The sequence below is a fragment of the Halyomorpha halys genome, unplaced genomic scaffold (genome assembly GCF_000696795.3).
Source record: "Halyomorpha halys isolate HHAL.00 unplaced genomic scaffold, Hhal_1.1 Scaffold350.1, whole genome shotgun sequence".
Lineage (NCBI taxonomy): Eukaryota > Metazoa > Arthropoda > Insecta > Hemiptera > Pentatomidae > Halyomorpha > Halyomorpha halys.
The window spans coordinates 278098-303107 of NW_027107986.1; the positions used below are offsets into that span (position 1 = coordinate 278098).

Sequence of the window (25010 nt, forward strand, 5' to 3'; positions counted from 1 at the left end):
ATATACACATAGGCATTGGATGAATAGAAATCAGCTTTCCAACAGCTGTTGGATTTGGAGAAAAAAATCCTGAGTTATGAATGTTAACGTGAAGAAAGAACGTTGGCAGAAAAATAATATCCTCCCAAAAATAATTTAAAAAAAAACAATCCCTCTCTCATGTTTCTGCGGAAATTTCTATTTAAGGGTTAAAAAGTGCTGAAACGATTCTGACTTGATTTTTCCTAAATTTCAGAAATCCATAAATTTTATAATTCGCTTATTAGACTAAAAGCAGGTAGATAACAGAGGCTATACACATAACTAAAAATATTAAAGATACAATTAATTTTAAAACTAGTACAAATAATCAAGTGCACACTACGTAGATATCATAAATATAAATTAGTAATCCATCAGGACAGTACTGCTACATGATAGTAATTTATAGTAATATGTCACGATATTTAAATAAAGAACTTTCGGAAATTAAAGAAATTTCATATTTTTAACAAATAGAGGTAGAAAATATTTAGCATGTAGGTAATCCATTAGTTATCAACATTATTATTATAACCTTAATAGAATGAAGGTAACGATAATGCTATAAAGTTTATCCTTATTTTAAAATTGCGATTGAAATTTTTAACAATAGCAGACAGCAATAATCATTATTGCTATTTTATAAAGAAATTTAATAAGGATAATAGATAATATAGAAAATTTAAGTTGTTCAATTATTGTTATGGTACGCATAATGTGAAATTTATATTGTGAATTACAGTAAGATGGGGTAATTGCCCCAAAACGTTGTTATGGATAAATAAGGTAAGTTAAAGAAAGTTATTAAGGGAAGAATTTTTCACTTCACCTCATTAGTTAATTCCTAAATAATGTTTTTTGGTGTACTTTAATGGAAGCGTCTTTATGAATTTGTGATTTTCTATGCATTTAATCTAATTTAATACAATTATCACATTTTTTTCTTGTAATAAACAAATCGATTAGTGTATAATAACCTTGGAATTTATACAGTCCAATTGCAGAAAACAAGATAAAAAAAATACTGAATTTTTTGTTTTTTCCTGGCTCTTGAAGATCATTAAAGACCACGACACACTTCCTTTATTTTGAATATAGAATCATAACAAAAAAAAAAAAATTGATTATAATCAATGATTCCCTCCCTATGCTCTCCTTAGTAAGTTTTTTTTATTTCAATTTATTCTTTTTTAATTATCCCATTATCCTATATGCTAGTTATCCTATGTCCTATGTTCTCTTTGCTACCTGATCCGTATCATTGTATAGACAATCTGATAGTGATACAGCAATATCTAGTTAAGCTATTTAAAATTAAATCTCATCATCATATAATTCGTAAAGACTAAATAAATGACAGTTAAATAAAATATACGCCAAAAAAAAATTTTTTTTACCTCTTTATATATTTCAATACACTCATTCAAAGACCTCTTGGTATATGAATATTTGTTACAATTATTATCAGAGACATCAACAGAGCTATCATGAGAAATATTATCATTAACAGCACCATCTGTCTGGGTGATTTTTTCTCGCGATTTTACCTCGTGTCCTAAGCAGTTCTTATCTGAAAACAAAAAGTTACAAAATTAAGTGATGATCAAAATATGGGTTAAAAATTAATAATTTTTGAATCACAAAAATAAGAAAATTTAAAAACCGATGTATCAGCGTGTGTAATGATATGATTTAAGGAAAGTTACGGAAATAAATAATATTGGACAAAAAACAATAAATCAATTTATTTTAGCAAATATGAAAACTACAACATCTACTAAGATTAACGTCATAACTAATTAATAATAAATAATACTAGCTTTGATTTGAGTGATAATGATATATGTACGTTGAATTGTTTTTGAGATATAGATTTCTCAAAGTAAAGTCACTAACTTCTGATTTTTCAAAGCATTTTTTATGAAATTTTGCTTTTTTAAAACCTATGTCTCGAGAACTATTAAACATAAATAGCTCAATTAGGGCTTATATTTTAGCGAAATTACTATAATTTAAATAATGTCCTTTTGGGTTTTCTAGTTCTGTTAGTAGTTTTTACTATATAGTGATATAGAGCTCCGAAAAATTAAATATTTTAACGTTTTGAAGCAGCCATGATTTTTTATTTCCCCTACCTATACTTGGCAGACTTATCAATTTTGACTAGTAATTACATATAGTTTTCACTAAAGTAATAAAACATTGGTGTTAAATAACTGCCTTGTTTCTCCTCTTTGGATTTTGTACTTAGGTAAGTTGGATGGAACAAATAGTATATTGTAAATATACTATGGAAATATGGAACAATTTTTTACTTTACCTTATTAGATATTTGTACAACCCTTCCAGTCTAATGAACCTAAATCATTAATAGAAATACAATTTGAGGAATAGTTTACGTGGCGTGGTATGGTATGGCAAAACGAAGGGCGTAAGTTGAGTCGGAAGGGTGAGCTGCAAAATGTCTGGATGTGAGGACCGAACAAAGATCGCTACCACGCCAAGATCAAACTTCAACAGTGGACTGTGCATTGTTTTTGAACCAGTGTTGTATTACATTTAGTATTAGTGGTGTTAGATGCTCCGGCATTAACAGGCGTCACGTAAACAAAAGGGGACTTTCGTATTTCAACGAAATATTTTTACATCGATATATTTACATGATTTCGCAAAGTAAACAATTTCATTTTTTTTTTAATTTATTTTATTATTATTATTTTTTTTATTCCAAATTAAGAATATAAACTTATAATTAATTAAAGAAAAATAACGCTATGAGCGTTAACAAGATGTTTAAAAATACGGTCAAACCTTGATATTTCCGATACATGATCATAAAAACATGGGTGTTTTTGCTCCATTCCCAATCAACATTATTTAGGAACTTTTAATAATTTATTTTAAAAATTTAAGCAGACATTTATTTTTACTTGCCCTTACCTATATATGAGATATATTGTAATGTTTTCATTTAAAAAAACTAATTTATTGTAATGATTTCCTCATAATTTATGTTCTACTTCACTATTAGACTAAATTAACTTTAAATGTTGTTTTTTAAATTGTTATATCACTTATTTGATTATGCTCACTTTAAAAAAAACATTGTCTTGCCTGTTTTTATTTTTAAAATGATTGCAATTGCAATTTTATTCAGTTTTGCTTCAGATAAAAAACACTTTTAAGTTTAAATATTTAAATAAAAAAATTTATATATATATATCCACTTCACTTAAATTGACCAAATAAATTATAATTATCTATAAAATGAATTACTACGTTAATAAAAAGTTTAATAGTCCTCTATCTCAAGATAATTATTAAATAATTCTTAATTTATATCTATCCAATAAAATATACCTTTTTACACATTTCCCTATATTATTAATATTAATGTTTTCTATTCTTTATATTGTTAATACTGATCTATTTAATATTTTTTTTAATATTAAAAACCTAATTGTTTTGTTTACAAAATCATTGCTCTTTTCATAATAACACTGAACACTTTCTGATTTTAGTTAAAAAGATATATAACAATACCACTACGATATAATATGGGGAAGTATTGCGATTTAAAAATAAAAAATTGAATACGGGTTTTCAGAGGAAATGCTTATTTTAAGGTTCCTCGAGTGGTACGGAATTTAAATTACGTATTAAAGCAACTTTTTTTTGAAAAAATCGTTTTTTTTTTTTTTTTATGCGAATGCTCTTTAGGAAACCCTTGTTGACTGTTCTTTTAGTAGTCGAGTGCCTTCCACCGCACGTTAGGGCTCCTTGCAAGTACATGTTAACATACAGACAGCTTCTTGCATCTGTTCGTAATAGCATAAAGAAAGTAAATTTTAAGTAATTGTAAGTTGTAAGAGTTTTGAAACTACTATCTCAAGATTCAGTATTCGAATACTTCAAATTATCCCTTAGGACGGATAGAATTATTTCCATAGTCTGATTTTTCGTAATATTTTTTTTTTTACGTTCCCTATCTTATATATGAGAATATAAAAAGTATATATCCCTTGGTATATAATATTAATAAAGAAATTGCTGGTTTGAAACGAGAAGGGATTAATTTCTACACAAAATAGGGTGCTAAGTGAACGTTCTGTGATGCATCATATTTAGGTTTTAGCTAAACAAATTTTCACATCATGAACCTTTATAAAGTTTAAACAAAAATATTTTTTTTAAGTCTCTAACCCCTTAAATCAAACAAAATAGCAAATATTTTCGCCCGATAAAGTTAACCCCGACTTGTTCCAATTAAAGGAGATTTTTGAACTGGTCTTGACAAGTTTTTATAGCTTTGTTGCTACTCGTCGATTGAGGGATTGAAGGTCACATTCAGAAATATATTTTGGTTATAAAATAGTTTTCTTTGTTTTAATAGTAAAAAAAAAAAAAAAAATGAATTTGAAATACAAACATCCTTCTTTACCAATGTTATACAAATTAAAAAAAAAATTATATGGGAGTGAATTGATTTCATGACGCAGGATGAAGCGGAAGTTGTGGGTCAGGGCAACGTTAGTCAATTTTAGTAGGACAATTTTTTATTGTATTAGGAAAGCAGGAGCTTAGAGGATCTTAACAATCCCAGCAGTGCTGGTCCGATTGAGTGATCTCCTGTGAAAATATAAAAACTTTCCTGCTAGAATTAACTTAGGAAATCTAATTACGAATGTTGTCATGGAACTTATATTTTTGCCTTGAGCTACAACAGGGAAGGTGAAAGTTGGACTTTGTCGGCCATTCCCTGACCGAAACTGCCACAATTATTATTTTTTTATTTGAATTTTCAAAATTTTCATTAAGATTACTTTCTTCACATGGATTCCAATAGAAACTAGGGTTTCCCTTAAAATATTACCTGCACAACCATAATCATTTGAAGCTTCATCTTCTTCCAAAAATACAAACTTGACACCCAGCGCAAGTAGAAGAAATAAATATACTATATTATCAGTCGTCAAAGTGACCCAGCTAGAAATAAAATGAGTTATAATAATTCAACTGAACATATTTGAGAATTTTTTTTTAAAGAAACAAATTCTAATAAATACCTTAATTCAGTTACTTGACTTGTATAATTTGAATCCTCGTATTGAAATTTTTCTTCTATAAATGGTAAGCTGCCATGATAACTGTTGAGTTCTCTTTCTGACCATTGACTAAAATGGATTAGCTATTAAGTTATACATTATTATTTTTTAAATATATAATGAACGAATCTATATCTGTTAAATTTATATTAAATTATTATTGTAAATGTAGGACTTAAACCCAAAAAAATTGAAAGCAAGGTTCGAAAATTATTTTACAAAAATAATAAAAGCAGACTGCAGATTTCTTGGGTTTCTGAATCGACTGACACTATTATTAACATTACTTCAATTTTTTTTCCTATATCGTCAAACACCCTATTATTATGTGTATAAAGTTGTCAATGACACTTATTGTTAAATTATTGTAGAATATTAAGAAGGGTCTTGAAAAGTTACAATAGCTCAAAACGTTGAACAAAGAACATGCTTAGAAATATTTAGGTATTGTTTAATCTTTATTATGGTAGACTACTGTCAATAGAAATGTGAATTTCTTACCAAAGAAAATGAACCATTATGATTCCCATTGACATTATCAGCTTCAATCTTTGCAAGACTGGATTTGACTTCAATATTTCTTGTAAATATTTCTCTTTTAATTTACTATTTTGACGACTTTGAGATATACTCTTGGATTGCCCATGTTTTGTCAACTGAAAGTATAAGTTATATTATATATCAATACGGTATAGAATAATTTGACGTAAGTAGTTACGTGATGTCTCGTCGATCATATTTTCTGTTGTGGGTCATAATCTACTCAATTTTTAGAATTGCTTTAGTTGGATTTTGTCGCTTTTAGTAGCTGATACCCGGGTACTGAAGGAACTTAGGGTGAAGCCAAAATTCTACGAGAGGATCGAAATGAAGAACCTGCAGGATCCTCGAAAAACTGAAGAATACACAGAAGAACTGAGTAATCGGCTCCAAGAACTAAATGCAGATGATAACCTAGATAACCTGTGGAGCTACATAAAGATTAGTATACTACAGTCAGTATCCCAAGTTTGTAGAGTAAAAAGGATATCCACAAAGGGCAAGAGAACTTTCTGGTAGACAAAAAGCTGATGGTACAGGTCAAAGTAATAAATATGGCATGGAAACACTACTGTCGAAACAAAACGCCAGGGAAATAGCAGGCAAATGTGTTGGTGCGTAATAGAACAAAGGAAGCAGTGAGAAGGGCAAAACAGAAGTCATGGGAGGAATTCGGGGATAAGCTGAACCAGGACCACGGAGAGAACATTAAGCAGTTTTGGAAGAGGATTAAAGCTTGAAGAGGCCGGAAAAGTAAAGCTGGAAGAAATGTGAAGAATGAGCAAGGGAAGGTGGTCACGGATGATAAAGCCATTTTAGACGTCTGGTGCAGGCATTACAGGAAGCAATTTTCTGCTGATGGTACTCATCCAGCGAACCAGGAAAAACCGTGAAACAATACTAAGTTTGATGAGGTGATAGAGAAAGAGGAAGTCGAAAAGGCTATTCTAAGAATGAAGACAAGTAAAATACCGGATCGAGACAATATAGTGGCAGAATTCATGAATGCTGGTAGTGCAGAGCTAGTGAAGGCTCTACAAGTACTATGCCGAAAGCTTGGGATGGGAAGATGATCCCAACAGACTGGAAATATAATATAATTATTCCCATCCACAAGAAAGGGTCTCAGGCAGAATGCTCCAACTATCGCCCTATATGTCTCTCACCAGTAATATTCAAACTTTACATGTCTATTCTGGAGGGAATGTTAAGACCCCTAGTAGAGTACCTCATCGGAGAATAATAGACCGGGTTCAGACCAGGGCGACAAACACAAGCCATATTTTCTCTCTGTGGAATGTACTCAAGAAATTCTGGGATAGAAACAAAAGTATGTGCATCGCTTTCCTTGACCTCAAAGCAGCCTTTGACTCAATTCCAAGACATGAAATATGGGAGGCTCTCAGAGATAAGAATGTCCCAAGAACATTGGTGGACGAAATTAAATCCACTTATCAAAGCTCAAAAGGAATAGTTAGGCTGAACAGATAGGAATGTGATTGCTTTAGCATAGCAAAAGGGTTCAAACAAGGTGACAGTGTAAGTCCCTTGGTATTTTTACTGTACATAGATGAAGTGGCTGCCATCTGCAAAAGAAGAACAGAGAGGACATTCCTGTGCCGTAGAAACCTCCGCCAGGTAGTCATACAACTCTTCCTCTACGCGGACGATATTGTTCTCGTCGCGGATACCCCTGATAAATTACAGCAGGCAGTGACTGAATGACACGAAAAGCTCCACCGGAAAGGAATGGAAATAAATGCCAGCAAAAGCAAGACATTACAAGTCTGGAGGCAAATAGAAGATCTCCATACATATTGTAAGGGAGAAGAAATGGAATTGGTTGCAGATTTCACCTACCTAGGAACTATAATAGACAGGTCTGGGAAAAAAGGCTCAGAAATATCAAACAAAAAAGGAAGACTAATGTAGTCTATTACAAGATCTAAAATACTGTAATAGGGAAGCGAGAGGTAGGTAGGAATATCAACCTCCATATCTACAAGTCGGTATACTTTCTGATACTCTTGTATGGAGATGAAAGCTGGATATTGACGGACCGGCAGGAGAGATCGTGTCCGAAATAAGCGGATACGCCAGGAACTGGGGATTGCCTCAGTGAAAGAGGTTCTGCAGACACGGCAATTGAAATGGTTCGGCCACGTCATTAGAATGGAGGAACATAAGGACCCCCTAAAGACGATGGAATATATACCGTATGACAGAAGGCCTCGTGGACGACCAAGGATGTCCTACCTGGAGTATGTAGACAGGCCTTGCAGAGCAGGAGGGATGGATATTCGTCAGGCAAAGAACCTAGCTGCTGATGGAGAAAATTGGAGCCGGTGGCTGAACGCTTCCCTACGCTAAGTGGGCACTATAGGGAGAAGCAAAAGAAGAAGAAGGACTTTGTCGTATTTTGGTCACAACAAATCTTTTAAACTTGAGGTCAGGTGCTTAGCAAATACAATTCGGTTATGCGTTACAAATACTTCTTTCCTACACCCTAAAATTCAATTTATTAACACAAATCTTCATTGATAAGTACTTTCCAAAGTTTTTTTTTTTTAATTTAAACTCTAATATTATTATACATTTATTTTTTTATTATTTTTAACAGAAAAATCATATATATTACCTTGTACAACAAATTTTATCATATTCAACATTTTATTTGCTTTGAGTTTTATCCGTATAATTTTATTTCGTTACTTTTTCTAATAATGTTTCTCTTTCTGAATAATTATCAAGATTTGTAATAATATAGAGCGAGAATTTATAAATATGTGGAAAGCTTATGAAAATAAAAAACCGAATAAGGATTAGAAATAACTTCAATTCCTTTGAATACATCATGACAAAAGTTGAATCGCGAATTGATTCCCTTTTATCTAAGAAATAGTTTTTAAAAAGTTATAAAATAAAAGAATAGTACATATTATAATGTTAAGACAGAGGAAACAAACAAGAATATTGGAAATAATAAAATTGGTTGTACTAGTACAAGGTAGCATATAAGAATTTTTAAATGAATCATAATTTTAAAAAGTATGTAATTATGTATAATCTTTTCAACTTCTTGTTTAAATAAATTAATTAGTATCGAGGTTAAGCATCAAAACATTCATTATTATTTCTATAAAAATCTAACGTTTTGGCAAATTCGGTCATCCTCAAGAACAACCTCACGTCCGATTATTTAAAATATTTTTGAAGGCTGCCCAGATCATTAATCAGTCAAATCACCCCATATTTTGTCACTACTTAATTAATTTTTAAAACATTTCATAATTATATTTATTACCTGTTCCTGTATTTTTTTAATATAAAGAAAAGGAAAATATTGTAGTTAATATTTATAAATTTTTTGTTTTGGTAAGTACGTATCATTGTAGTTTTATATACAAATCAGTTAAGGTCTCTGGTTCCGAACTCACAACAAAATACATGGTCTATTGGATATTAAGTAAGTAGTTTAACTAATGAATCTAATAAAAATTAAAGAAAAATAAAATCTCTTTTTTTTTTTTTTTTGGCTGATTTGGAGACTGATATGAACTCAAAAATTAAAACGATGTTGAGATATACTTACCTCAAGTATAAGACTTAAAGATGAGGGATAAAACGTCATGAAAACAACATAGTTCACTACCACTGACATTCTAGCAAAGTTACACAGTATTTCTAGTCTTTGAATACCTGAAATAAATAAAGATAAATTGTGCAGTGGTCCTCAGTCAATTTATATATACATCAGATTTAATAAGCAAAGGTAACATAATAGTTAGTTAATTACAGCTAATCTGTAGTTGAATTAAATACTTAAATAAGAACATCGTAGTTTACACTTTTGCTAACTTTCTTCGTAAACCTAAAACCTCTTTCCGTACCGTATCTTATAGGAATCGGATACCTGGATTTACACCATGACAAACCTCACTAAATGAATTCTCGAAAAGATACTGAAACGACAAATAACTGTTCTTTGATTTCGATAACTTCAACATTCACTAGATTAGATCCTCAATCCTGTTTCTTAGGACATCACAGTGACCGCCTAACATGAACTGTACCAGCGATCAGCATGGAAATATTTTTATATAAGGCGAAGATTAAAAACTTACTTATCATTTTTTAGTAGTATAATGAATAAAAGGTATATAGAAAATAAGAAAATAACAATCATAATGGATACATAAATAGTATAAACAGAAATGAATAGTTCCAATGTTATAAAAAGATAAAGGCTGTATGAGAAGAGTAATAATAAAACTGAGTAAGAGGAAAGAACAATCAATAAAATAAAAATAAAAAGAAGTAATTAGAAATAATGACAATTGTCATATTTTCTAATTACGTCTTTTGTCTCACTTAACTTTATATTTTGTTTTTTTTATTCTAGTATTTTACTTGCATGTTTCCTTTGTTACATATATTTTCTTTCTCATTGTTTTTCCATAACTTTAATTTTTAAATTATTATCGTTAAATTAAAATATTCATATTTTTTTTTTTTTTTTTTTTTTTTACGTTATATAACTATATTTTTATTTCCTAAATTCTGTTATTTTACTTTCATATTTAATAACCTTTATATACGTTTTACTCCTCACTTTTTTCATTACTTTATTTTTCATTTTGTTCTTATATTTACTTACTAGACTTTCATATTTATTTTATTAATTATTCTTTCCTCTTACTTAATTTTAATATTACTCTTCTCGTACAGTCTTTATCTTCTTATGACACTTTAATTATTCTACTTTAATTAATTTGTCTGGTAACTCTATTTATGCATCCATATGTTAGTTATTTTCCTATTTACTAATCATTCAATCATCCTTTATTCAATGGTTGTTATGTTGTTTTTTGTTCTTAGCCCTGATGAAGGCTAGAAATTCTGGCCGAAACGTTGGTACTAATAAATAGGTTTTTACATATTTGTGTTCTTCACTGACCGCAACCCAATCATTTTCTCATATATGTTATCCACGGTCAACTGTCTCCTCCTGACTCATCCTTAGAAATTTTTTTATCTTTTGCATATTAGCGAGTTTCCAATAAAATATCATAAAGATAACAACTCTTCATTAAAAACCTTCTAATTAATTGAAAATATTAGCGACTTTGTTTGCAAATAGTTATTTGATTATACCATTTCATATTTTTCTTTTAATTACCATTTCTGTTACCTCCTTTTTTTAGAGATAAAAAAAAATTAAATTACAGCGTTTGAAACACTACGGATACTATACGTGGGGCGCCCCACAATGTTTCAAAACTGTTCTCATAACTAAAAATATATCAAACATTTTTGTACACCGAACCTAAAGTCTTAAATTTATGACCCTCGAATCTCGTTGGAGAAGCCTGGACACCTGAAACTGTATGTGAATAGCACAGACAAGGTTGAGAACAGAAAAAAGAGAAATAATTAATAAAGAGAATATAATAAAACTTTGTACAAGAAGATTAAAGAGGAAAAAAACATATAATATTTGAAATACATTGTATTTAGTTTATAGTTGATTATTGTTTGAAAAACGAGATTGTAGACAAAAATTTTTTTTTCCTTGTTAATATTTGGTAGTGTATTCATATCCAACCATAGATTGATCAGTATTCTTTTAGCTACCCGATGTATTCGAGCTTTTTCTCTTTTCTCTTTTCTCTTTTGTTTTTCACTTTGTGCCACAGGAAGAAAAAAGGGAGTGAACCCTTGTACTATACCAATAATCCAAACGAAAAGTTAAAAAAAAAATCGATTTTAGCTCTAAGAGGGTCGAAGAATAATTCATCTCATGAGATTTGAAATGGGATATATTAATTAATACCCCATAATATATTGATTAATATATATAATTGAAGTAATAACATTGTAACTGGAATTTGTTTAGTATTCAACCTAGCAACTTAACATGCCTAATTAAAAGTTGCAATGTTATTACTTCAATTATATTTATCGGATACAAATCCCAAAATTCCCCTCATACCATCGAAATTTCCCTGTGGTCTTTCTTCAGTCCAAATATCATATGCAATGCTTCATTTTCACATCATCAAATATCATACAATACTTTAAGGCGCAGTCATGTTTCGCACGTGTAAAGAACTCTTAGAAGGACAACAATTAACAAACTAGACAAGGCATGTGAGTGATTTTTGTAAATTGAATTAATAATTTAATTGGCGATTCTTAAACAACGGGAAATTATCGACTACCATTTGAATAGAGTGGTTGTCAAGGATCACTATACATTCATGTTGGTTATAATACCTTATGATATATTTCTATCTGATAGATATGATGAATTAATTATATTGAAATGTTTATGCTGTTCTATTTAGCAATAGCACTGTAGTTTTCATGGCTGTCTCAGAGCAACATAACATTAAAATTCATCTTAAATTATTTCGGAAAAATATTTTTACTCTAATCAGCTTTGATTTGGAAGCTTACAAAAAAAAATTCAATTAGTTTTTACTGTTTTAGAGTAGGCTGTATATTTCAAAATATGTTCCAGACACAAATCGTCCAGTAAAAAAAAAAAAACTCTAATTGAAGAGAGAAATGGAAAATTTTCAATGAATTTAGGTATTTTGAAGTATGAGAGCCCTTTCGTGCCATTGGTTACCACTTTCACTAGATACGGCCGCATAAGTAAAAATAACAGGTAAATGCATTTTGAATTATCATTGTCGTGGTTTTTGATTTTGAATTATAAATTGATACAGCTATTGCCCTTTTGTTAATATTTTTTTCTTTTTAAATTATAAATAATTGTCGTTATGCTGACGAAATAATATCTTTAAATTAATAACGAAGTAATTCAGAATTAAATCATTTTCTCAGATTCATTTTAAGATTGTTCTAGCTGTTTTTGAATTTAACATCGTGGTATCTTTTTAAGCACTAAATAAATTTTTGAGTTATAGCCTTTTTTTCAAAGATCTAACCTATTAACACTGAGATTTAAAAAGAATATATTTTGAGAGGTATTTATGTTGAAAATTGATTCCTGAAAGTCACACGTTATTCGGGAATCACACTTTTTTTTATTGCCACTATTTAACTTAGTCGGTGTATTTCAATAAGTTTAACTTAAATTTAATTATAATTAATAAATAGAGATAAAATATTAAAGTTACCTAATAATGATCCAGTACTTAACATCAACACCTTTACCACTGTATCAAGCGTAACGGTTGGACCTAGCATTGAAATTCCATGAGCGATGTTGTGTTTGATATCTGCCTTTAATGAGGCACTAAAAGCATATTGGGCTAGAGCTGAAGCTTTTGTTAAGTTCATTAAAAGAATAAAAAAACAGAGACCATCCCTAAAACATATATTAGATTCAGCATGTTATAATATATTTATATTATAGTATATTATAATATACTCAATTCGTAGTAGATACGTTTTTTTATACTTACTTAAGATCAGAATACTCAGCTGAAAAATAGCTTAAAACACTTGAAAAAAATATTAGACTGGAAATAACTGTAAAGATTGCTGCGATCCCTGCAATAAAACAATAATTATTATTATCAACTTATTATTGAGTAATCATAACCAATTCTTTACCATAGTTTTATAGGCGCTTAAAAAAGCCCCTTTTTAGGTATTTAAAGAAGCATCTGTTATTTTATTATTTAGTTTATTTATTAATTTTTTTATTTATTTTATTCTTTGTACTCAGTTATATTCAATTTTTTATTATTATTATTTTTTTCTTTTCTTACATTGTTTTTGTCTTTTCTATAAATTAAAATAGCTTTTTACATATTATCGTCTATACAATTTTATAATTGCATGTATTGTGATACTAACAAAATAATGTATGCATTAAGGTAATAAATAAATATTATTTCATGAAAGATAATTTACTTAATACATTAATACTTGTGAATTAATAAATTTTTATTGTGTTGCTTTTTGTTCTGTTTTACAGACATAATTTCTTTACAATATTTGAGTTGGTGCATAGTTGTAATGGTAATGCAACTATCTTAAGCTGTAATTTTTTTTCAAGGAATTTAAGATTAAATTTAGGGTTATAATTCTTTGCCCTTGGTTGTTTTTGTTAAGTAATTTTTATCAATTAATATTAAGAATAATAATATTAATAATGATTTACATATTAATATTATTTACAGAGCCCTTGAATAGAAGTGAAAATGGTAGTTATTAATGAGCTATCGCAATCTTCTCATTTTTCTCCTATTACAAGTAGTTTAAAGTAAATATTAGAAAGATTTCATAAAATTGTCTGTAATTATATAAATTTCTAAATTTATTCGAGTCACTGCAAAAATATTTAAGTTTTCAATAACTCATAATGAATTTTGGAAGAATGCTCAATTCCTAAAAATATTGTATATTGTACATATCGACAATACATTATTGTATATTTTACATATTGACAATATTGCCTTGAACTAACTTGTACGTATAGTGTGAATATGCTTCTCTTATCTAGATTACTGATGCATGAATTTAATACAACACAATATACGAAAATACTATACAGACCTGAGAAACTAAATTACAGAATATATCAAAATTGTAAGCTTTTTTTTTTGTCATAATTGTCAACAATTCTAAATTTTACTAAATTGAACGACATTTCAGTTGTATTTCATGTGATTAGTAAGTATTCATAAAAATCAGGTATGTTGCGAGTATCTTAGAAACAATTTTATTTTAGAGTTTCTCAAGATGAAAATAATGAATATCAACTTTATTCTTGCAATCGGAGAAGATCAGGTGGTCTCGGATTTTTCCGATTCGTACTCCTCTCTCTATTTGTTATTCATCAAACTTTCTCTACTTTGCCTGTTCTTTATTATTGCAAACAATACGAACTTTTTTTTTTTTACATAAACAAAAGTACATGGAATGATATACGAATATTAAACTCGAATTCGAAATTTTTGCACGGTCCCAATACTTCCGCTTACAATATACTCAGTAAGGTAAGTGCACCAGATATTGGCAGGTCGCCCATTGTTTTTAAATATTGAGAGTTTGGCTCCCAAAATCGTTTCAAAATTGGTGCCAGTTTTAAGCTAAGCCCTTAGCCAACAACTGGTGTGAATTTTAAAACGGTTGTTAACACCAAACTCGTTTAGCGCATTTGCTCAGCCTCCACTGACTCACTACCAGTGATGCGGCGAGAGGGATGCGCTGGGATCTTTTGAGCTCTGCTCTACCTGCTGTGGGGGATAGAGTGGCCTCAGGGATCCTCAGGTCGATTGCGTATATACTGTATATAAGAGTGTAAATGTGACTAGAGATTATATTATTTTATTTTATTTATTTATTTTTTCACACACATAGTTTGATTATGTTCATTTTCTTTATCCTTCAGTTTGTATATATTTTAAAAGAGATTTTTTTTATTTATTTATTTATTTTTATTCTTATTTCAGTATGAATGTGATCATCACTATTACGTATTGCCCACAATTGTGTAGCAGATTGTAATATCTATCAATAAATAAATTATCGATTAAAAAAAAAAAACACCATACTCTTGATATTTAAAAAAAAAAAAAGGTTGACCTTTCTATAGCCAGTACATGTCAATAACTAACTGGTGCAATTAAAAAATATGAAAACATTTTTCATTTGTAATGGATAATGTATGCTGGGAAAAAATGCTCGAGGTACAATTTAAGAAAATTTGGGATTTTCTTCGATCTCTTCTCCAGAGATCAGTTTTTTTTTAGAAAAATTGCATTGTATGTTAATAAGTTTTAAACCTTGAATGATACTTGGTCGCGAAGCCTTTTTAATGCAACTATGTATAACACTCTGCCGCTGAGATTGAGACACTTATTCAAAAAATAGTGCTGCCCAACTGCATTGAGTTTCAACATACACAACATACTAACCAAAAGTGTCCTGATTGTGGATTCGAAATTAATTTGGATACCTTTAACAATTTTGTGGAAGGAAGAAGTAACTTATATTTGCGATATAACAATCATGCCATTAACAGTCCACATAACTCTATTACATGTAAGATAAGTGAGTGAAACATTTATGTATAAAAAATAAAAAAATGACAACAAATCCCAATATGTCAGATGAAGATCAAGAGTCAAGGAATAAAGACAAATGGGCGTTCAGGTTATTGACTCGGAAAAATTCAAGGGCAAATACAATTGCTGACTAAATAGGCTGATAATTTCATCAGATCTTGTCATTGTAGGTATGAAAAAAAAGGAAAAACTTAACGTCAAACACTTTTTCCTCAGCTATTGAGTGTAATAAAATCCCCAAGAGACAGCGATAACACGCCCTATGCTCGTAACATATTAGCTCTCAGGTGATAATGAATTCTAAGTGGTGAATGTTCACTAAGCTATGTACATCAAAGTAGAAAAAAATTTATTTCCCCTTTCACGTTTTGTTCTTTTCAATATTTATTTTAGGTATTTAATTTTAATTTTCATGTTTTTATTTTTCAGTTGAGAAGTTCAATTCGTTTTCAATTCATGTGATAATATAGCATAATCTCTTAATTGTGGTGAAATAATTCGAGTGGAAGAATATATAATATATTTGAAAAAATAAAATTGTTTATAATTTTAAGAAATTAATACTTATGTCAAATACTTTTTTATATTCAATTTTTATCTTCACTTACTTACATAAGAAATATATAGTAATGGGGAGGTATTGCAATTGTGAATTGTATATTATTATTGTTATAAATTTTCGCCTTCTAGGGTAGTAAGTAAAGGCTGTGTGATGCGCGTACCGCACCAGGTTTTTATAATATATCTTAATTTTTAGTTAGTAGGAACTAAAATATTATTAAATCAGCATATAAAAAATTTGGGGCCGTTAATTAACGTCCCAGAAAATCACAAATAAATTTCCTAGTAAAGTAAACTGAGTAGAGTTATCAACCGGTCGATGTGTGAGCAGCCTCTAGTAAGGTAGTGGGTCATCTTTATTTTATATTTAATTATATAAACATATAAATAATAATATATTTTATTGAGATAATAATACAGTCCGCCACACTTTGGGCATTGAGTATTAGAGATGTACGTATTTAATCACACCATTTATACATGCGAAAGTTAAAAAATAAATTTTAAAAAGAAATAAATATAGTAAAAAATGTAGTAACAAAATAAATAATAATTATGCAAATAAAATAAAAGTATGAATAATAAAATGAAATTACATAGATAAAATAAGTAAACAATTGGTGTTAAGTAGTTTTTTTTTCAAAATAACTTTTTTTTCATTAGAGGGCAATTATTTCTTTTGTTAGGTCTACGAATGTCGTTATTTTTGTTATTAACTTTACTTTTCTCTCTTATTAGGAATTATTATTTTTAACTATTTATTTTATCTTTTTTTTTATTTATAACATTGTATATAGTTAGGGGTGTCTTGTGTACGAGGATACACTTCCCAAAGCCAATTGTTAAAAAAAAAAAGTTAACTGTTATGTCAACCATGTATGGCTCACCAGGCCGATCTGGTATTAAATAAAAAAAAAACTGTTGGTAAGAAAATTAAAGTAAATAAAACAAATAAAAAAGAAAATAAATCATAAAAAAAGGTCATTAATTATTAAAAAGAAAATAATCCATTAAAAATAAAATAATTCATCAAAAATAAAATCAATCATAAAAAGAATATAATCTTCAAAAATAAAATAATTCATCAAAAATAAAATAATTCATGGAAATACATGAATAATATGTTAATACGCTATAGTACTTACCAATAAATTTAGACTCCATTTTCTGCAAATTGCAAAACTGAATGAAGCTGTAAACTATTGCGGCACATCGAATAGAGGTCATTACGACTACATCAATTTCATTTGGATCCTATAATATTAAACAAAATTAAAATATCCACACATACCTGCTACAGCAATCAATGATCAGATCTATCTGAGAAGTCTAAGGAAAATTCAATCTTAGCTTTCATTGAAGATTTGTGAATCTGTACACAATTTGACGGACGTATGCTCAATCTTGTCTGGGATAGACTACGTTGCAAAATATATCACTAAAATATATTTATGAAATTGATATTAACGGGCAATAAATATCGTGTGACCTTCAAAGGCTTTTAAGGAAATATTACAATAGTAGTAAAAAAAGACAAATGTTAACTAGAGTCAGAATAGTAGTTATGGTCCGCGTGTTGAATTCATGATCACCAGGTTATTTAGGTAATAGGTAGATTGAAATAAATAATTTATACCAACTAAAAATCCAGAAATTGAAGTATTTTACAAAATAAAAATTTGTTTTACAGATAAGAAAACAAAAATATTTAAGGAGATAAACATAAATGAGAATACTCTGAAAATTCAGAAGTAACAGACACATATATCTGTTATCTATACCTCAGAGGTACAGAATAAAAATGTTCTTATTCATACCAGAAAGTAGTTACTCTTGCAATTGGACTAACAGATAGTGATACCTCAGGACATAGAAAAACAGTTAAATGAAAATGTATGGTGTTCTTAAACTACGATATTAATACGTCATAAAATGAGTTAAGGTTGTGTGACACTAAGAGTGTATTTTATTTATCAATATATTGAAATAAATAATATTTAGAAGAGGTAGGCACGTACACATTTTAGCATCATATTTAGGAGCAGTATTAAGTATTAGAGGGCAGTGGTAGCAGCGTGGCAACGCGCCAATCTACCAACCTAAAGGTTGTCAGATCGAGTCCTGGTCCACCTGGGCTTTTTTCAGGCATAAAATAATACAAAAACTCACTCCGGGCATTTGTGAGGCCCGTTAGCCAATGGGTGGCATTCACAAAAAATAAGTGTGAGAGTGACGAACCCACCCTATGTAAAAACCATGTCAAGAAACGCGAGGACTTACACATCCATGGTCTGTCACCCATATAATAATAATTAATTTTTTATAATAATAATATGAGCGCTATATTATCCCATCAAGTGGGGCGAGATTGGGCCGCCTTTTTTATAATTGACATCGGTTCAGTTGTAGCACATTCTAATACTTCTTACATTAAAGCAAGAACAGTGATAAATTTGAGTCCATTATTTTTTTTTTTTTAAGATATTAGGAGGATCACTATTTATATTTCTGGCCTCATAATAAAAATCAAGCAGTTATGATCCAAATCCGTTTTATTGTTTTTCAAACTATTCTCCATCAAGATAAATACACCTTTGCATGTGTTTGTATTAATTTTCGAAGAACTTTTTCCACTTCGATTGAGGTAACTCCAAAACACGCGTTTTGAATGCATAAGCCGCTATTTTGGAAGAACTTTACAGAATTCGTCCGGCAGCGAACGTCAACTACGATTGAATTAGTTATTGTTATTTTACAATGCTGTATAGTGTTGCATTATCTCCGTATAATGAATTAAGTGCATCGATTCACTCTTGCCTTGATAATCCACATCGAAAGTTATGAAAAATAATTTCACAAAAATTTTAACGAGTTAATTCCATTTTATACCCGAGACGAATTCTTCAAGTAACTGTAAACACAAACTGTGCTCAGACAATAAAAAGTTGTGTTTAAAAATGTTAGGTTTTCAATTGGAAATTTCAGATGGCGCCTACAACTCCTAGTTTTTTTAGATATATAAATAGCAACTACTAACCATTTCTATTTTAAGTTTTATTTTAAAGACGACTGCAACAAAATATATATATATATCTTTTTTCTTAATCAGATTCTAAAGTTATTGTTTCCACTTTAAAACACTGTTCATCACTGACAGTACACAAAAGTGCTAACAAACATATACCGGGGTAAACAGTAAAAGTAATAGCGGTCGTAACAATGCGAGAGGTATCACATATTTTATAATTTCTCACACTATATGAGACACAATATTACCTCATTTTGCGGTATTGTAATGAAACCAAAAAAAATATTAGCATATTTCATGCATTCATACTTTATTAGAGGACGTTTGGTATGTGCTGGCGAATGTTATAAACTTAGAAGCATCGATAGAAAAAATACAGGCTATTACAGCTATTGTGGCCACTATCACTTCCCAAGGGTGACTTATACAAAGATTGCCATGGGCCATGTAAAGTCCTTTCATCCTGCTCGTGTAACCTGTAACAGGAATAATAATTAAAATAATCAATAAGTTATAAATATAATAAATTTATCTGAATAAATATTATTCTCGTAGAAAACGAAGCAATACTGTTTCTTCAAAAGCTATTTACTTCAATATAAAAATTTATAGAACCTTTTCTTAAGCTGTATAAATTGATATTTCTCTAAAAAGGTTTTTATTAATTTGTATCGTGCAAGCACAGTAAAATATTACCAACAATTTTAAGATTTTCAGTTATCTGGACAAGATTATGTAAATTATTCTTATTTTTAAAGCAAATTACGTAATGTCAATATATTCAGTATAAAACTTTCTCATAATTGATGTAAATGAATTTTATATAAATATTTTAAAATAAACCGGTCTCCCACAGGGGTGTTTAAGTCCAATATTATTCAATTCGTTCATAAATGACTATTCAAAACTTTTTTTTATAATTTATTTATTTTTATTTACAGCTCTATAAAAATATATACAAGTAAATTTGCTGTAGGTGGAATAGTGACATGATACAAACATGTGGAGAATCTACCCATTGATAGAACTCCAATAACATTTCTGGAGGAGAAATGTCACCTTCTTTTCAGACACCTAGGAGGATTATTAGGTAATGAAGGAGAAGCCAGGTTAGAAACAAGTGAATTTGGGTGGTTGGGAAGTTTATCATGGAAGGAATGGTGTCTGATTCTGGCCAAATCGGCAACATATGGGACATTGAGATCCTGATGGATGACTTGATTTGTGACAAAGTAAGGAGCATTGAGGATTTTACGAAGGATTTTGGACTGTAAGGATTGAATTCGGGAGGAATTTGATGGTTTAGTGGATCCCCAAAGCTCAACTCCGTACGTCCAGATAGGCCTTATAATAGTCATGTAGATCAGTCTTTTGTAATGGATTGGCAATTTGGACTGTTTGTCTAGTAAATGTTGTAATATTCGGAATCGACGAGCAGTTTCTTGTCTTTTTAGTCTTGTATGAGGATTCCATGTCAGTCGTTTGTCCAAATGTAGTCCTAAGTAACGGATGTGTTCGACAGGAATAAGTGGGGTATTATTAAAGGATACTGTAGGGCAGTCGGTAGGTTTACGACGAAGGGGAAAGGTGATTTGATGGAATTTATCTTAATCCTCCAATTACGACACCATTCTTTGAGGGCTGTGATATGGGATTGGAGAGTTTGCGATACAATTAATGGGTTATTATTAACTGCGAACACATATGAGTCATTGGCATACGTGGTGAGGATAGTGTTAGAATGGATTGGGATGTCAACTGTGAAAACTGTATAAAGGACCAAGGATACTACCCTGAGGTACATCAGCAGACTGGCAGAATAGGGATGAATAAGCGCTGTTGTGATTTATTTGAAATAATCTGTCGGAGAGAAGAACGGATAATGAGAAAGTATGTAGGGGGTAGGAATTCGCGGATCTTGTATAGCAGTCCTGGGTGCCAGACTCGAATAAAAGCCTGTTCTACAGCAAGAAAGACTCCCGATTGGTTGGAATGTCAGCTGTATAGACGGTGTAGAGGATGGGACCGAGGATACTACCTTGAGGAACACCAGCGGACTGAGAATAGAGGGATGGGATAGGAACCATTGTGGTTTTCTTGGAATAATCTATGAATGAGAAAGGAACGAATGATGAGAAAGTATGTAGGAGGTAGAAATTTACGGAATTTGTAAAGCAGTCCCGGATGCCAGACTCGATCAAAAGCCTGTATTCAAAACTTAAAAATATTAATGTTAATCATCTTTGCAGGTGATACAGCATTACAATCCTCATCTTACGAAATAGATACTATCACTTATGGACTAAAAGAAGCCTTTAAAAAAACACCCAAGTACCTTAAAAATGAAGATTAAATTTAAAAATTAACAAAACTGAAGCCACAATTTTCAGAAAACGACGACCTATACTTCCCTCCAACATTTTCAACATAGTTTTGAATGATACTCCTTTCCCTTCTGCCAGATCTGTAAAATACTTAGGAGTCACATTAGACAGTAAACTGATGTTCAACCAGCATATTAATTTTAAATTAGGAAACGCAAGGTGATATTTCCATATTTAATTAAAACATCAAAGTTGTCCCTAGACAACATAGATAACATTAAAGAGCCAAAGAAGAGACGAACGGTTTATATCGAACAATTGAAACTCCCTAGAGGAGTGCCCAGAAAATCACAAACTGGAGTACCATTATCTCTGCGCAGGGATATTTCTTTTCAGTTTGTGCGTACAACTTTTTTTTTCTTCATTTTGTTAAAATCAATGTAGTTGAAAGAATCTCAGTTTTTCGTTATCCTTAGACGTTCCTCATTATGTAAATATATTTTTTTTTTATTGTTCTTAGATGTAAGCTAATTCTAGAAGCGTTTTATTTTTGTTCTTTTAGCATTTTATTAGTAGTATATAGTTCAGGTTTATGGCAGTATGTTAATGTTTATTATTTGTGTTCGTGAGTTTACCAGAATGTGTCCGTAAACTGGACGGTAGAGGGGGAGATGGGAGTTACAACAGCGAGAGGGTCATATATATACTCTGATAACTTTTTAAACTTTAATAACCAAATATAGGAAATCACACAAAAAAAAAAAAGACTCATATTCATAAACATTAGAGAACCAAATATATATTGCTGTAAAAATCATCAATTTTCTTTCGGTTTACCTTTTACTAAAATCTACTATAAAACATAGTTGATATATAACAAGTAGCTATGAAAAATAAACTGTATAATGGTAGTAATTATTGTATCCGAAGCAATGTAGTAATTATCGTACATATTATATTTCTGAAATAGAAACTTTCATATAAAAAATAATGTTAATCGAAAAAAAATTCAAGATAGTGGTAAAAAAAAAATTATTTTGGGCACCTAGATTTTTCTAGATTTTATTAGGTCAAAATATCAACAATAAAAAAAAAAATCAAACCACGTCTTTGTGTAAATTAATTCTATCTAAAAACCTAAATTTCCTCGACTAGTGTAAAAACGGAACAAGGCTAATTAAAAAGAAATTGGAATTAGAAACTGCTGTCGTAGGCATGTAAGTTGATCTGTTTCCTTCTCAATAGAATATCAACCTCAATTGTACTAGGACCACTGACAATATATCTTTAAAATGTATGTTGGTAATACTGATCATAGTATCAATATAAAATTAAAGAATCAATCAATATATAATTTAGAAAAAATTGATAAAAATAAAAAGAGAAAATATTCGATAGCGGACTTTTCTAAGGAGAAGTTAGGTGATGTAGAAAATAGGTCAGTAGATTATTGGGCAAATATAGGTCTGTAAACATATAGGTCACGCATCTAGTGATTCCGTTTCAATGTTAATTGGCAATCCATTGATAGGCAATTGTGGTAACGACGTTGGCTATATGTAAGCCCAGTGCTCGCACGTTGTCCCAGTAATGATAAAGGTAAAAATAATTGTATTATGAAATAAAATTGTCTATTCTAGTAGATATACCTATAGTACTATATCTTGAAACGCTACTTCTCGTGGGAACACCGGTTCCAATTAAACTTTTTTTTGTGACACTAGATCGAAAAGTATCAGACACGTGACCGTGGGCTTTTCTTGCCAAAGCCCCCAAAGAGTCGAGAAAAAAATATTTTATATAATTTTAAATTTTTATTATATTATCATATTCCACCTTTACTCTTCATGTATTCATGGATTACTATAAGCCTACTGTTTTGTTTTTTCATGAAGAATATAAACAAAAGATATTTTATCGTATTAAATGTACGTAAAATTACAAAAAAAAAACAATCACGCATCTAGTAAAGTAGACCATAAATTTAGATTTATTTTCGGTGTCTTATGAGTACCATAAATCGAATTTTCATATTAATCAAAAATTATAAATTTTTGAATCGTTTTTTGGTAGATACTTATTTTCTACCAATGTCCTTCGTTCACGAAAAAAAATCATAAGCTCTCTATTTTATCTAAATTCAACGTCACTATAACTGCTGAAAAACTGAATTTCTACTCTTCCAACCCACACCAATAAATTTTAAATACAATTCCTTTATGAAGGGAAAAAAGAAAATTTCAAATAATTAAAAACTTTTCGACCGTCCAGTAAACCTGTTTGTAGGTTCAGTTTGTGGTACTAAATCTTCAAAAATTTTTTTTTTGTTTTAAGTACTGGACCCCCGACTCTTCATGGGTTGTAGAGGTACACATTTATTTATATAATTTTAGTTCTGAATTACCTGAGACTGGAATGTTTTGATCTCGAAACGTAACTTGGAGCAAAAGACGATGTATAAAAAAATAAATGAATTATAATGGGAAGTTTCATTGTCTTGAAGATAAAGAGAAAATTTATTTTTATTTTTTTCGCATGAAAAATGTTTCCCCTCTGTGCAGCAAAATTTTTAAAATTTTTTATTCTTACTATAATTATAGCTAAATAATAATTTTAATATAGTTTTAACTTGATATTAATTGCAAAACTAATTATTTGTGCGCCGACTTACAGACTACCGTATAGGAGAGGATAGATGAGAATGTATAGACCATCAATTTTTCTTTAATTGACTTGTTTTTCCCTCTTCGTTGGAGTCAGTAAAGGAGAAGGAAGTAACATAATGAGTAATGGCAGTCTTATTAGTTTCTATATACGCTTTTCGATTAGTTTTATAAAAGGCTTTACAATAATGAAATATTTATGTTTCCTATTTAAACAATTTATAGCCAATTGTATAATAGTTTTCAATTATAAATTCAATAATCGATATTTTTTCTCTATAAATGACCAAATTAATTTAGCAATTACTATACATTACCAAACGCCAATTTTTTTTAGTTAACTATTTATAAAAATCATCGATTAAAATTTATATTAGTATTTGGCAAAATGTATTTTAAATTTTTAAAATACACCTGGAATGGGAAGTATGTTGTGAGAGGCCATCGGCCGTTATTGCTCGTCAGGATCTAGGCCCTAAATAAACTGTAACAATGCCTTTGTCTTTTTTTTTTTTATTAATGACCAGTGCTACGGAAGTATAGAGAGGATCCTAGATAAATCATCAAAGAGATTACTTACATTACGGAAGCTTGAGAAAAGATTCAAGAATACGGAGAAAATCCTTTGGGCTCTGCTATGTACGTTTCTAAGGAGCACCTTACTAAAGGGATCCTTTCAATAAACACGTTTAGCTTCCCTTTAAAAAAAAATCTTTTTT

The 25010-nt window shown here is 29.9% G+C and overlaps 1 protein-coding gene across 2 annotated transcripts in view; it reads right to left on the reverse strand.

The window, feature by feature from the left end:
* The window catches only part of LOC106681606 (3-hydroxy-3-methylglutaryl-coenzyme A reductase), a 53542-nt gene that overhangs the window by 16280 nt on the left and 12252 nt on the right, over positions 1–25010 (reverse strand). For both annotated transcript variants that reach the window (XM_014422017.2, XM_014422018.2), the window contains exons 2-10: positions 19614–19780; positions 17422–17530; positions 13103–13190; positions 12815–13005; positions 9259–9365; positions 5628–5782; positions 5088–5195; positions 4895–5007; positions 1419–1591 (exon numbers count right to left, since the gene is read on the reverse strand). In XM_014422017.2, the coding sequence (XP_014277503.1) occupies positions 1419–1591; positions 4895–5007; positions 5088–5195; positions 5628–5782; positions 9259–9365; positions 12815–13005; positions 13103–13190; positions 17422–17530; positions 19614–19780 (1211 nt within the window). The remainder of the gene's footprint in view (positions 1–1418; positions 1592–4894; positions 5008–5087; positions 5196–5627; positions 5783–9258; positions 9366–12814; positions 13006–13102; positions 13191–17421; positions 17531–19613; positions 19781–25010) is intronic.